Here is a 16,073-nt window from a genome sequence, read left to right as displayed (position 1 = left end):
TGGTTCAGGGCCAGAACCAGACACCTGCCATGCTAATAACTTCCCTCGTGGTTCAGAACTTACTGTGACTGAAGATGGGTAGTTGCTATAATACTGCCCACCTGAACATGGGTACACCATATTTTTAGGGCTCCTAAAGCATCAAGTCAGTAATGGCCAATTAAGACTTTTTAATTTTTACTAATCTCTAATTAAAAGTTATCTAGTCGTTCATTTCTAGAAACATAATTTGTACACTGTGTTCATTTAGAATTTCATAATGCTATGACATTAGATAGCTAACTTCTTAAATCTTCTAGTTCCTGTTCGGTAATATGAAATATAGATATGTGTGTGTGTATATATATGTGTGTGTGTGCGCGCACACACACACACACACACACACATATATACATATATATGCATATATATATATATATATATATATATCTTTTTTTTTCTAGAATGACCAATCAACAGGGGACATAAAAGTGATTGGTGGAGATGATCTCTCAACTTTAACTGGAAAGGTATGTATCTTGAAGGAGAAGAAAGCCCTTATACCAAGAGTCAATTAGTAACACTATGCTGCCAATCAATCACTAAGAGGCAGTTTACATAGTTATTTATGCACATAGGTATCTTTCTCTAGGTCATATAGCAAAGAGACAGCGGAATCCAACATTAAATTTAAAAGTTCATGTTGCCAAGTACTGCTATCTGCCACTGTGGTGATCTAATTTGGGATCCTTAAAAAAATATATATATGGGGAAAAGCAGTCTTTTTAAAAAATAGTCACAGGTCCCCCCCCCCCCCATCTATTTAAAATTGATTGGAGAGAGAGAAGGGAAGTAGAGAGGAAGAGAAAAAGAGAAAGAAACATTAATTTGTTCCACTTATCCATGTATTCATTGGGTGATTCTTGTATGTGCCTGACTGGGGATCAAAGCCAAGACCTTGGCATATTGGGACAATGTTCTAACCAACTGAGCTATCCAGCCAGCGCACGCATAGTTTCTGAAAAGGTAGAGGAGCAGCAAAATGTAGTGGCTGAAAGTGTGGGTTCTGGAGCTGGACAGCCTTGATTCAAAGCCTGGCTCAGTACTTCCTAACATGTGACCTGGGGCAGTTTATTTAATCTCTCTGTCTCCCATATGTAAGCTGGGGATGATAACAGCAGGCACGTCATAGAGTTAAGAAGACTAAGTGAAATAATGCATGTAGAGTTCTTACAACAATTTCTGGAGTTAGAACACTCAGTAAATTCAAACATAACTATTATTTTAAGAAACTTCAAAGAGTTTTTTAAACATCAAAATTCTTGCAGTATAAACAATTGGCTGAACTAATAGAGATCTTAAGATATTTGAACATTTTTCTTCTAATACATGACATGATTTTTGAGTAACCAATAATGGAGTGCTGCGTTTTTAAGCTGCCATTTATTTTTTTACTTATAGACCCTGTGCCTAATATAAAGGCATAATCTCAAACATTTCACAGTGTTTCTGTGAGGTGTATATTATTAGCTCCATTTTACAGATCAGGAAAATAAGACTCAGCAAAATTGAAGGACTTACTCAAAGTCACACTGTCAGTAAGTGGTAGAGCTTGTTTTTGAATCTAGATCTTTCATTCTCCAAAATACTTTTGTCATCTGGCTTTTACATTTTTAAAAAAATATGTTTTCATTGTTTTTTTTGAGAGAGGAAGGGGAGAGGAAGAGAGAGATAGAAACATCGATGAGCATGAACATTGATCGGCTGCCTCCTGCACACCCCTCTCAGGGATCGAGCCCACAACCTGGGCATGTGCCTTGATCAGGAATCTTGTAACCTCTTGGTGCATGGGTCAGTGGTCAACCACTGAGCTATACCAGCCAGGTGGCTTTTACATTTTAATGTTCACAGCTTATTTGACTGAGTATCTATAAGGAAACTTTAGCATACAGCACTTGTGTCAAATTCTGTGGTCCCACCCTGCAGGTGTGGCTCAGTTTGGTTGAGTGTCGTCCCATGAACCAGGAGGTCAGGTTTGATTCCCGGTCAGTGCACATGCCCGTGTTGCAGGCTCGATCTTAAGTGAGGAGCGTGCAGTACAGGAGGCAGCCGATCAATGTTTCTTTCTCATTGATGTTCCTATTTCTCCCTCTCCTTTCCTCTCTGATATCAATAAAAACATATTTAAAAAATTCTGTGGTCCCATATCAGAGTCATGCCAAACTGAAATCCTCTTCAACATCTTTGGAAAACTCTTAAAGGAGAAATTTTAATCTTTTGATCCCTTCTCCTCTCTGTCCATCCAATACACCACTGCCAGACCTATTCTCCTTCCTTTTCAGCATGCTTTGCCCATATTTTGAAGTCAATTGAATCCCTTACTTCTGCAGTCAATTTTTAGTGCTGGAAGGGGTCTAGCCTTCACATTCTGTGCTTTTATTTGACCTTGCCTTTCCCACTTAATGGCTCTGTCCCACTATGTAACTCTGTGATCTTAAAACGTATCTAAAATAACTTTCTTTTCATGATAGTCACACTAAAGCACATTTATTGTGGAAAAAATCAAGATATAAATTGGATGAAGTTATTTCTTGGTGGTTAGATTATGGGTTATTTAGACTTTCTATTTTAGTTTATCTCTTTGGAACATAGTGTGTGCAGATACGTATTCCACAACCCCCTTTGTGCACTTAATGGATTAAAATATGTGAAAACACCTCTTCAAATCTCTACTCTCTGACTATTTTTGTGACTTTAGGCAACTCATTGATCTCTGAGCTTCAAATTTTTCATTTAATAAGTAAGGATGTAGCTATTTGACACAAAATCAGCTCTCAATGATAGCAATTCTCATTATTTTACTTATTTTTTTATTTTTTTAAAACAGTATTGATGTCTCTGGACTTTTATTTGTATAAAATGTCTCATACCAGTTAAAGTCTATAATTATGACTTAACCAAGGTTCCGTAGCTACTTAGTATTGGAGCCAAGACTAGAATCCAGTTTCTCTGTCTCCAAATTCAGTGATGTTTTCAAACTACAACTTCATCCAGTGGTGCTCATTGCTGCCACAGTGAGCCAGTTACTGATAGGAAAATATTATCCTTCAGATGTGCTAGCTATGGTAATGTAAATCTTGAGAAAGAACCACAGAGTAGGTAGTGAAACAATGATTAGTCAGTTAATTATTATATTCAATTTTATTAAATATTTGGATTGAAGTATCTATTGAAAGACAAATTAGTTGTGACATGAAGAGATGAATAAATATGAACTTTGGTAGTAATATATATTGTAAAGTATATGCAAAGTTATTGATTATACAAAGTGAGGTTTTTTAAAAGTTCTAATATTTATTTCTTGCAACCCAATGTATCTTGTGTGCCCTACTTTGGCAACCACTGACTTAAAAGAATATATAGAACATTAAAATTCTAGTGCTATATATATATATGACAGAGAAATGAGAACGAAAATAAACAATATAGTATGGATCTTATGACAGTGATTATAACCAGTATGTGAAATGCTACTTTATTCCTATAACTAACACAAGAACAAATAGGACTATTCTATACATTGGAAGTAGTTAGATGGTATTTTCTCTAAGGGTTCTTTCAGCTATAAAATTCTGAGGCATAGAAATTGGGGTGAAGGTTTTTGGTGGGAGTAAGCAAAGATTGGTACCCTTTTTAGTTTAATCTAATAATAAGAACTTATCCAGAAAATGCAGAACAATTTTAGTTTAATGAGTAAATAGATTTTGAATTGGATTCCATATGGTAAGTTAAATGCATGATTTTGGAGTTATTTTCTAAATTATAGTTCTTGAATTTTAGAGTTATATACATACTCATTCAAGTCCCTCATTTTACACATAGGAAACTGATGATCTGAAAAATGTTATGACTTTCCCAAGATTAGACCTCTGTTTAAGCAGTACAAACTTTTAAAAAATGAACATATGGGTCAAATTTTATTTTTAAAAATTCTATTGCAGTGAAAATTTCATATTAAAGAGTTCTAAATCCCAACAGATGGAATTTGTTATGATGTGATTTGAGTTATAATTAGAAACACTGTCTGATTCATTGTACTGATTTTCATTTCTCTTTTTCTTCTAGAATGTCTTGATTGTTGAAGTAAGTTCTACATACTTTTAATATAGTGTTTATGTTTTCTAACTTAGTATGCACAGTCCTAAAGGTAAGCTAGGGAAAGAAATTCCTCTTCATCAATTTTGATGGTAGGCTTGTGTTATAAGAAAATAAGATTTTTTTTTCTTGTCAAATTTGTACTGGATAATGGAAAGTTTTGGTATATTTCTCTTTTGGCTTGAATTTTTTCCTTTTATTTATTTTTAAATACACACACACACACATACACTGAATGGCCAGATTATTATGACCACCTGATGTTTGTAGGCAAATTAGCTATAATTTCGCGCTGAAGTTGCTAGAGGGCCAGACCATTATAAACGTCTGAATAGCACAACATACCTAAGTATCGTTGCTGATCAAGTTCATCCTATCATGTTGATGGCGTATCCCAATGGAGATGGCTTCTTCCAACAAGACAGTACGCCATGTCGTATTGTGCAGGAGTGGTTTCAAGAACATGAGGGAGACTTTACCTTGCTTAGGTGGCCCCCACAATCACCAGATCTCAATTCAACTGAGCATTTGTGGGACGAAGTTAAAAGAGCCATCAGGCAACTGGTTCTACAACCATCAAATCTCACAGAACTGGACAGTGCTATTCATCAGGCATGGTGTCAGATTCCTCGCATCACCTTTCAACATCTCATGGAGTCAGTGTCAAGAAGAATCGCTGCAGTATTGAAGGCAAAAGGTGGCCCAACGAAGTACTGATGAGGTGGTCATAATAATCTGGCCGGTCCTAATAATCTGGCCACTCACTGCATATGTGTGTGTGTGTGTGTGTGTGTGTGTATGTATATATTTAATATATTTTTATTGATTATTGATTTCAGAGAGGAAGGGTGAAGGAAAGAGAGATAGAAGCATCAATGATGAGAGAGAATCATTGATTGGCTGCCTCCTGCACGCGCACCCCCTCCCCCAACCGACTGGAGACCAAAGCCTGCAACCCAGGCATGTGCCCTGATTGGGAATCGAACGAACTGTTGACCTCCTGGTTCATAGGTTGATGCTCAACCACTGAGCCACACTGGCTGGGCTTTTTTTTCTTTTAAAGTTAATGTATATTAGCCCTGGCCCTTGGGGTTCAATTGGTTGAGCATAATCCCATGCACTGAAAGGTAGCCAGTTCATTTCAGGTCAGGCCACTTCCCCAGGTTGAGGGTTTGATTCCCAGTAGGGTGCGTGCAGGAGGCAGCCAATCAATGTTTCTATTTCTCTCTCTCTCCTTTCATCTTTCTTCTCTCTTAAAGAATAAATAAAGTTAATGTATATTATTCACATGAATGTTTTTAATGCTTCTATTGCATACATGTATCTAGATACACACACACACACACATATATATATATATATATATATTTAATTGACTTTTAGAGAAGGGAAGGGGGGGGAGAGAGAGAGAAACATTGATGTGAGAGTGAAACATCGATGGGCTGCCTCCTGCATGCCCCGTACCATGGATTTAGCCTGCAAGCCAGGCATGAGCCCTGACTGGAAATCAAACTGGCAACCTGTGGATAACACCCAACCACTGGACCACACCAGCCAGGGCTACAATATATATTTGATTAAAAAATTTATATAGTGCCACATTATACATATTCTCTCTTACAACTTGTTATTTTCACTCAAAATTGGTTTTGAGGTTATTCATTTTTACATATATAGAGTCAGTTGTCCGTAAAAATGCCACATAGCATTGCAGTGTATGAATCAACCAATTTATGCCCTACAAATAGCAAGATTGCTTGCAGTTTTTCCTTCTACAACAGGGCTGCTATGAGTGCCCTTTTCATGTCCCAGTGCACATTTGTGTGAGTTCCTTCTAGATACAGGCACTTAAAAGTAGAATGACTGGGTTGTAGAATTTGTACATTTTCAATTATACTATTACTAGAGGCCTGGTGCATGGATTCATGCACCTGTGTAGTCCTTCGGCCTGGCCTGCAGGGATCGTGCCGAAACTGGCTCTCTGACATCCCCCGAGAGGTCCCAGATTGCGAGAGGGAGGTTCTTGGGTGACGCACCCTGGAATCAGGCTCCCTCCTCTCTGGTTCTGGAGCGTCACCTGAGAACCTCAGCTGCCAAGTCAGCACAGCTTAGCAGCTCCTGCGTTGAGTGTCTTCCCCCTAGTGGTCAGTGTGCATCATAGCTACTGGCCAATTGGCCGGTCACTTAGGCTTTTATATATGTAGATAGCCAAATTACTTATCAAAGTGGTATATACTTTATACTCCCACCAATGGAATGAATTCTCATTCTTTTATGTAAAATAGTTTAAGGCTTAAGAGCAACTGTAAACCTGAATTTATTTCTGTTGTTTTTAAGATTATTTAGAAACTTTAGCTTATAGATTAAAAGATAAACAAATGATAACTCTTTTGAAAGGTTTTGTGTACATGAATATCCCTGGGAATGGGTTGCTTTCTTAAAATGTAGATTCATTAATTCCACTTGAGATTGATTTATTTTCTCTGGGATAATGCTGCCTAATAAATTACCACAAATTTAGCAGATTTAAACAACACAAATTTATTATATCAGTTTACGTGGGTCAGGGGTACAAGTACAGGTTAGCTGGGTCCTCTGCTCGGGGTCTCACCATGCTGAATCAATGCTGGGGCTCCTGTGGCTTTTGGTTCTCTTCCATGTTCATTCAGGTTGTTGGCAGAATTTAGTACCTGTGGTTGCAGGACTGGGCTCCATTTTTTTTGCTGAGCAGAAGTTGTTCTCAGCTCCTAAAGGCTATCTTCATGTCGTAGCACATGGTCCTCTCACATGGCAGTTGACTTCTTCAAAACCAGCAGGAGAATCGCTCTCCAGTCTCTTACAGTTATCTTGCACAATATAACCTAATCAGGGGAGTGACCATCCTGTCATTTTCACAGTTCCCTCTTTTGTGAGGGAATTATTCCTGGTGTGTACACCTGGGGCAGGAGTGTCTTGGAGACCATCAGAACAGAATTCTGTCTGCTACAGCTCAAAAATCTGCATTTTTACTAGTCTCCAGCCATGATATTTCTGATGTCTCACAGACCCCACTTTGTGAAGCACTGCTTTATACCATTTGTAGAGTATTTTCATTGAAGAGCATTAAGGTATGGTTTAAGAAATACTTTCCCAGCCCTAGCCGGTTTGGCTCAGTGGATAGAGTGTCGACCTGCGGACTGAAGGGTCCCGGATTCAATTTTGGTCCAGAGCATGTACCTTGATTTCAGGCTTCTCCCTTCCCAGGCCCTGGTTGGGGTGCATGCAAGAGGCAACCAAGCGTTGTGTTTCGCTCACATCGATTTTTCAATATTTTTCTCTGTCTTTCCCTCTCTCTTCCACTCTCTCTAAAAATCAGTGGAAAAATATCCTCAGCTGAGGATTAAAAAATAATATCCCTAACCAGTTTGGCTCAGTAGTTAGAGTGTCAGCCTGGTGACTGAAAGGTCCCAGGTTCGATTCTGGTCAAGGGCACATGCCCGGGTTGGGGGCTCAGTACCCAGTGGTGGGTGTGCAGGAGGCAGCCGATTAATGATTCTCTCTAATCATTGATGTTTCTATCTCTCTCTCCCTCACCCTTGCTCTCTGAAATCAATAAAAATATATTTAAAATAATAAATAAATAAATAAATAAATAAATAAATATTTTCCCAATTAGAGATGGGCTTGTTTTGAATAATGTCCTACTTTTGATTAACTTACTAAGATTGACTTTCACATAAAGACATTTTATATAGTAAAACCTTATTAATTTGGATACTTTTAAGATGGTATAAAGCAGAATTTCCGAAAGTGTGCATCTGAGAGTTAGAGGGGAGAGCATCCCAATCTTGAATTAATGAAAAAAATCTGAAATACTTTTTATAATGGAAGGCAGAGCATAATTCTCAAATAACACATGCATGTACACACACACACACACACACACACACACACACACATAAGATTAGTTTCATTGACCTCTTGGTGCCTACAAAAATCCAGTCCTGAGGACTGGCATTCCTACTGCTTGCTGAGAGCCAGGTTATTTACAGATTCTAGAATATCTAGTGTATGAATTGTGGAGAGAATTACTGCACTGAAAAAATTGGCATTGTTCCAATTATACATGAAGTTTGGGTATGTTGTATTTATAGAATGACTGAATTTAAAGTTATGATGGTTTTATTTACCATATAAATGTCTTTTTTTTAAGGATATAATTGACACTGGCAAAACAATGCAAACCTTGCTGTCCTTGGTCAAGCAGCATAATCCGAAGATGGTCAAGGTTGCAAGGTATATATAACATTTTGTCATAGGATATTTTCTTCATTTGAAAGAGGATTAAGGAATTGCTCCTGTGTTAGGGTAAATGTTCTCAACGGCCGTTTTATCTTCAAAAAGTAATGTAATCTCAAACTCAGTATCCTTTGTAAATAATTGTGCATTTCTCTTATGACTAATGATCTTGAGATTCTTTTCATTTGCTTATTGGCTCTTTGAGTATCTTCTCTGGAGTGGTTATCCATTTAAAGCATGGAAATTACTTAAAAAACGAGCTACAGTCATGCCTTACAGATGGACCTTTATTAAACATTCAGATATATAGGCATATGAAGTGCCAACTTCCACTGAACTCTTAGTATAGCTGGCACTGAGTTTGCTGATATCATTTCTGGAGTGTTCCCGAGTGAGTGTAGTTAGAGGGATGGGTTTTTCTGTGAATGACTTTTTTAAAATTTCTATATGGAAATTGAGTTCAGACATACCCTCTATTTAATGACTGGAAGAGAATCATGAAGGACTTGAATAGATGATCCCTTGGAGGCTAAGGCTTAGGCTAGTGATTCTCATTCAGCTGCACATTGAAATTACCTAAGAGTTAAAAACAAAACAAACAACAACAAAAAACCCACAACCGATGTCTGTGTCCCATCCCCAATGATTCTGATGTCATTGGTCAGGGGTGTGGCCTGGGTAGTTGAGGTTTTGTGTTTTTTTTTTAAGTTCTCAGGTGCAACTAAGGTTGAGAATCACTTTAGGTCCTCTCCAGCTCTTTAAATATATTTATCTAGGAAGGTATGAAGTCATAAGTTTTATTGGGACTTCCTTTAACACACAACGAGGCTTTCAAAGTACCATCTACCACTTTTTTTAATGGCTAAAAATTTCAGCATGCAGCACTTGAGTTACAAAATTAGCTTTTGTTAGAGTTGACTCATCCTACCTGCAGTTTTTGCTCTCAAAGATAAATACTACCTCCTTTAGCATGCTAGTTACTTTTTAACCTAGAATTCCTCTTTGTAAGCAAACTATTAAAAGTCTTGAAAGGTGATGCTCACCACTCCTACATTCTTTGTGGCTTAGGGATTGTATTTCTAGGGATTCTGGACTGAGAGCACTTATCTTTTCTCTGCTCATTGGCACTCCCCACCCATTTATCTTCCTGATTAGCTGTCTTACGATGGGTGCGTGGGTAGTTGGGGTGCAGCTCTCAGAACAGTCCATCATGTTCCAGGTGGAAATCAATCAAAGGCCTCATCTGTAGTGTGAACTCATCGCTGCCCCTGCCCAGTGATCCCTCTGATTTATTTAGCTCTGTGTTTCATAGACTTTCTTTGGGTATGTTAAAACTGATCATGGTATGCTAATTTCAGATGAAACCATGTTTCAGAACATTAATGTTCTCTTTTGTAATGCTCTGTAGTGTCTATATATGTCACATGTCACATTTTTTAATTAACAGCTTGTTGGTGAAAAGGACCCCTCGAAGTGTTGGATATAGACCAGACTGTAAGTGAATTACTTATTGTCAATCATTTAGCTATCTTTAACCCAAACTAATTTTATAAAAGAAACTAAAGGCCCAGTGCGCAAAATTTGTGCACTCGGGGAGAGTCCCTCAGCCCGGCCTACACCCTTGGGGGATGTCCCTGCAGGGAGCAGGCCTAAGCCATCAGTCAGACATCCTTAGCGCTGCCACAGAGGTGGGAGAGGTTCCTGCCACCTCCACTGCCCTCGCCAGCCATGAGCCTGTGGGAGCATACTGACCACCAGGGTGCAGCTCCTGTGTTGAGCATCTGCCCCTTGGTGGTCAGTGCGTGTCATAGTGACCGGTCATTCTGCCATTCAGTCGATTTGCATGTTAGCCTTTTATTATGTAGGATAGGATGGTTTAGAGTTACATTAGAGAATATTTGTAGAGAAGGCACATTTGATATGAAAACGATGTTTTCTGACCCTTGCCGGGTAGCTCAATTGGTTGATGCATTATCCTGATGCTCCAAGGTTGTGGGTTTAATCCATAGTTAGGGCACATACAGTGGTTAACCAATGAATGCATAAATAAGTGGAACAATGGAACAATGGCTGCATGTTTCTCTGTTTTTCTCCCCCTCTCCCCCCCTTTCTTTCTTTCTTTCTTTCTTTCTTTCTTCCTCCTTCTCCCCTCCTTCCCCCTCCCCTCTCTCTCTATCTCAAGTAAAATTTAAAAATATTTTTTAAAAAAGTGATATTTTCTGTATCTAAATGATGAATTATGATTCCTTTTAGTTGTTGGATTTGAAATTCCAGACAAGTTTGTTGTAGGATATGCCCTTGACTATAATGAATACTTCAGGGATTTGAACGTAAGTAAAACTTCTTTTTCTCACTATCATTTTTCAGAACCCATATAAAAATTTACGAAAGAGAATTGTTTTCTCTTTCCAGCACCTCATAATTTGAACAGACTGATGGTTCCCATTAGTCACATAAAGCTGAAGTCAAGTAAAGACGTCCTTAGAGCTGGAACTTGGCCAGGCTAGGGTGACACTTCTTTCTGGATGAAATAGTTGAACAGCTTTAATATACACTAACTGTCCCATTATTATTTCAGATGATAGATGTGCTCATAAGTAAGAAGTAAATGAACTAGTTTAAGTCTTTTAATTCACTCTCCTTCAAATACCCGCCTCCTACTATCGAGGCAGGAGTTCTGAGAATAAATTTATGAGCATAAGTGAGGAAGATTAGTAAGACTACACAAACCTCTGTTTGTTTAATAAAAATGCCTGCAGCATAATACTATTCTTATAAGGTATGCAAATTGCTGTTCTTGCCTTTCACTTCAGAACACACTTTTCTAATGTGAATTTCTGGATTTTTATTTTTTAGCATGTTTGTGTTATTAGTGAAACTGGAAAAGCAAAATACAAAGCCTAAGATGAGAGTTCAAGTTGAGTTTGGAAACATCTGGAGTCCTATTGAAATCACCAGTAAAGTTATCAAATGTTCTAGTTCTGTGGCCAGCTGCTTAGTAGAGCTTATTGCATGTATCTTCTAAGAATTTTATATGTTTTGTAATTTAGAAATGTCAGTTGCTGCATTCCTGAACTCTTTATTTGCACTATGAACCTAAAGACTATCAGTTTCCTTTGGGTGGATTGTTATTTGACTTGTGAATGAAAAATCTCTTAAACCACACCACTATTGAATAAAAATATTGAAATTGTATCTGTAAGAAACATTTAAAGAGAAGATATATTAGTTTTTAATTGGTATTTTGATTTTTATATATTCAGGAAAGTACAGAAGTGATTGAATATTGTTAATTATACCACTGTGTGTTTAGAAGAATAAAAAGCAGTCAGGTTTTATATCTAAGACAGCACCTAAGAGATATTGTTATATCAGATAAACCATATGTCCTGGAATTATTTAAGTAGTATTTCAGTATTATTAACTTTATTTTCCCGCTTGTTCACATTATTTTCAGTGAATCTTTGTCAACAGTTCCTTTTAAATACAAATCAATAAATTCCAGAATAACATTACCACTTTTTGAATTCATCAGTGTAAAAATCCTTAAAATAAAGGCTGTCTCTTTAAAAGAAACTATGCATACCTATCATTTCTCTACAAATTAACCTAGTGTAGTTTTCTTTTGGTTTCCTTTTCCTTGTCTGTTAAGTTTTAGTAACCAGTTTAATTGTAATCTTTACCAAGCATGGCGAATGATGATTGTCTGATAGAATGGATAGGTGGAACTGGCAAAATTCTTACCTGCTTCAGAGACATTAACTTTCATACAAATGGTATACCTTACTACATTTTACTATGCTAAAATGATATGACTTTCTCTTGGAATTCTGTTGGAAATTGTTTAGATTGTAATCTCATCTGCATCACAACAATTTGTTTTCAGACATGTACGATTACCTTCTTTGTATAGACCAGTGGTCGGCAAACTGCGGCTCGCGAGCCACATGCGGCTCTTTAGCCCCTTGAGTGTGGCTCTTCCACAAAATACCATGTGTGGGCGCGCATGTACAGTGCGATTGAAACTTCGTGGCCCATGCGCAGAAGTCGGTATTTTGTGGAAGAGCCACACTCAAGGGGCCAAAGAGCCACATGTGGCTCGCCGACCACTGGTATAGACTAAAGAATAATAACAACAATACCTTTTGTTTTCTGGGAGGAGGAAGAAAAGTTTTAAAACAAACAAAAAAAACACCTCTTAATTGCTTCTCTGTTCCAGGTAAGGTATGAACTAGCAACTTGTGAGCCATCTAGCTATATTTATAGCTTAAAATTTTTGCTACAACTCCCAGCAGCAAAGTAGGGAACTTTAAATAATAATTTGTTATTGCCCTATAACTTTCTAGTTAATAAAACTTTTTCATTTTTGTTACCTCATTTGATCTTCATAACCCTATGAAGTTGAGGTCAGTGTTACCACATGTGAGTGTAGTATTCAATATAACTCCTGATTCTGCCCCCACCCTTGTTCCAATATGTCACCTCACTGAAGTAATTTACAACTAATCTTCCTCCCATTGCTAATCTTCCTTACCCAATCTCTTCAGTTGCACTCACCATCTTTATTAGGTTGAACCATATGAAATTATCATTTTTGTAGGTAAAGGTATTTGGGTATTGGCAATTTTGAGTGGTGTAACCTAATAACATGCTGTATAATTTACATTTGTATTTATTGCTCACTGTCTCCCCCCCCAACCCACATCTTAAAATGTAAGCTCCATAAGGAAGGCAAGAATTTGTATGTCTTGTTCACTGATGTATGTTTACCTAGTCTCTCAAAGATAGTAGAAGCTCAAATTGTTGTTGAAATAATGAATAGCTAAGAGCTTGGTTTTAGACTGTCCTGACCGTGGCTTATATAGTTATGTGACATTGGGTTACTTAACTTTGGGACTAGTTTACTCCACTGACTAATGGGGATAATGCTGTCTCCTTCACAGACTTATTGTGAGAATTAATTAGATTAGATAGCACAGGTAAAATAGGACAGTGGCCTGGGACATACCAAGTATTTCATAAACATTAGTTGCTACTTCAAAAATGAATGTTTTGAGATGTTAGGTGCACAGCTAGTAAGAGGCAGAGATTTAACCCAAAATCTGTCTGATTCCTGCTTCAGTATCATGAAGAAGCTGAACTGTTTCTCCTTCTGACTCATGTAAGCTCTTTAGTTTCTGGTTAAGTAATGTTTTAGCTGGTTGGCAAACCCAACAAGAAATCTAGCTAACAGCTAGGAAGGAACCGCCTAAAGCTCATGTACTTTTCTAATAAGAATGTTCCTCAGACCTTCTTTAACCTTATTTTTGGGCATACAACTCTAATATTTTATTTGTTTAACCAATGTTGAACAGAATATAGTCCCTTTATAAGATGGGGGAAGGGAGATGCTGACAGCAACAGCAGTAATTTTCAGGAGAACTGTCTGTCAAAGGTAGAAAAAGATATTACAATGAAAAAAGTTGTAGCCTCTTGGGGCCATTTTTTCATTTAGCATAGGAGCAAATGGTCATAAATGTCACACCTCAGTAACCCCTAAGGGCTATACTTTCATTACAGCTCTGTATAATAAGGGATGCTCGTAAGGAAAAGAAAATGAAATTTGCTTGATTATAAGAGATAGGGAAGCTTGGGATCTGTTTTAGGAATGTTACTATCCAAGGGAATGTTGGTGATTAAAGAAGAGGTGGTGACCTGGAAAATTCATATGTATTGAACCCATCATGTTTTCTTGTACGGTGAATGCTTAGAATATTATATGTGTACTATACCTATAAATATAGGTAGGTCCCCATTTTAATTCCATGTATAAAGGATTTATAGATAATCTGGCTACTGCTCTAATTAATTAGCTTGGAAAGCTAATCAATTAATGTCCTTTCCTACATTTGAGATTCTAGAAACACACTGAGCATCCTCCATGGGCCAGGTACTGGGGAAGACAGGGAAAGGTGGTTTCATGAAGATTTCATTCTAGTTGGGCAAAGGGATAGTAAATAAGAATTTCAAATAGTGGCAGGCTGTGCAGAACCTAAAACAGCAATGTAACAGGATGGGGGTAGGGATGAGGAGTAGGCACCATATGTTAGGTGGTTAGGGAAGGTCTTGCTTGAGCTTCAACTGAATGGAAAAGAAACCAGTCACATGAAGGGCTAGGTGTAGACAGTTCCTTGCAGTAGGAATACAAATGCAAAAGGTGCTGAGATGGTAACTGTTAACCTAAAAATAAAAAGCAGTTCAAAGTGAGAAGCAGCAAGCATTTATTTGAGATCAAAGAATAGCTATTTGGGAAGCACTGATTCAGGCAGAAACCCAAATAATGTTCCAATTAGGATACAAAGACAGTGATGTTTATGAGAAAGGGAAGAGGAACAATTATATCAAGAGACAACATAAACATAGTGATGTTAATTCTAAACAACTAGAGGCCCAGTGCACAAAATTTGTGCATGGGGAGGTGTCCCTCAGCCCAGCCTGCACCCTCTCCAATCTGGGACCCCTCGGGGGATGTCTGACTGCCTGCGGGATCGGGCCTAAACCAGCAGTCAGACATCCTCTCGCAATCCGGGACTGCTGGCTCCTAACCGCTCACCTGCTTGCCTGCCTGATCGCCCCTAACTACCACTGCCTACCTGCCTGATTGTCCCCTAACTGCCTCTGCCTGCTTGCCTGGTCGCCCCCAACTGCCCTACCCTGCAGGCCTGTTCCCCCCCAACTGCCCTCCCCTGCAGGCCTGGTCCCTCCCAACTGCCCTCCCCTGTAGGCCTTAGTCACCCCCAACTGCCCTCCCCTGCAGGCCTGGTCCCTTCCAACTGCCCTCCCCTGCAGGCCTGGGTCCCCCTCAACTACCCTCCCTTTCAGGCCTGGTCCCTCCCAACTACCCTCCCCTGCTGGCCTGATCACCCACAACTGCCCTCCCCTGCTGGCCATCTTGTGGTGGCCATCTTTGACCACATGGGGGTGGCCATCTTGTGTGTTGGAGTGAGGGTCGGTTTGCATATTACCTCTTTATTAGATAGGATGGTATACTTGAAACCTATATAATTTTACTAACCAATGTCACCCCAATAAATTCAATAAAAAATTAAAAATAAACAATTTATAAAAATAAATTTAATAAAATTGAAATAAAAATAAAGTAAGGAGTGAAAAGATTTTCTTTGCATTTTTAAAGACATAAGCACCTCTAAGCCATTCTGCAAGTAGTTGCAGGGGTTCAGGAATAAAATTGACAATGCCAGTAGTAACCACTATTTAAAATACTTTTAATGTGTGTCAGATGCTGTGCTAAGTGCTTTATAGACTGGTACATTATTTTTATTTATTCATAACACATTTCACATAAGAGACCATTTTAGAGGTTCAATGGTTAAATTAGTGGAGGGAAGGCTACCATGATAAATTGGCCAGCATTTCTTTGGATTATTGCGGTAGCCTCTTACCAGATCTCTAGTTCTGCTCCCCTTCCCCTGACACACAGTTTTAACACAGCCGCCAAAGTGATCCTAACTAAAACATTAGTCAGAATGAGTCACTCTTTGGCTCAAATCCTTCCTGTGGCTCCCATATTTGGAATGAAAACCAAAGTCCTTACAATGGCAAATAATGTACTCTTTTCCCACCTCAATGCCTCAAGCACCTTGGCTGCCACTGTACCGCAA

The 16,073-nt window shown here is 38.4% G+C and overlaps 1 protein-coding gene across 3 annotated transcripts in view; it reads left to right on the top strand.

Moving 5' to 3' along the window:
* Window positions 1-11,988, top strand: part of HPRT1 (hypoxanthine phosphoribosyltransferase 1) — a 40,765-nt gene extending 28,777 nt beyond the window's left edge. For all 3 annotated transcript variants that reach the window (XM_036305545.1, XM_036305544.1, XM_036305546.1), the window contains exons 4-9: window positions 444-509; window positions 4,105-4,122; window positions 8,327-8,409; window positions 9,860-9,906; window positions 10,666-10,742; window positions 11,269-11,988. In XM_036305545.1, the coding sequence (XP_036161438.1) occupies window positions 444-509; window positions 4,105-4,122; window positions 8,327-8,409; window positions 9,860-9,906; window positions 10,666-10,742; window positions 11,269-11,316 (339 nt within the window). In that variant the 3' untranslated portion in view covers window positions 11,317-11,988. The remainder of the gene's footprint in view (window positions 1-443; window positions 510-4,104; window positions 4,123-8,326; window positions 8,410-9,859; window positions 9,907-10,665; window positions 10,743-11,268) is intronic.
* Window positions 11,989-16,073: the final 4,085 nt, after the last annotated feature.

This window comes from Myotis myotis, unplaced genomic scaffold, assembly GCF_014108235.1.
Source record: "Myotis myotis isolate mMyoMyo1 unplaced genomic scaffold, mMyoMyo1.p scaffold_m19_p_4, whole genome shotgun sequence".
Taxonomy (NCBI): Eukaryota; Metazoa; Chordata; class Mammalia; order Chiroptera; family Vespertilionidae; genus Myotis; species Myotis myotis.
The sequence above is the reverse complement of the archived record's forward strand: the minus strand, read 5'-3'. Positions and strand labels throughout refer to the sequence as shown.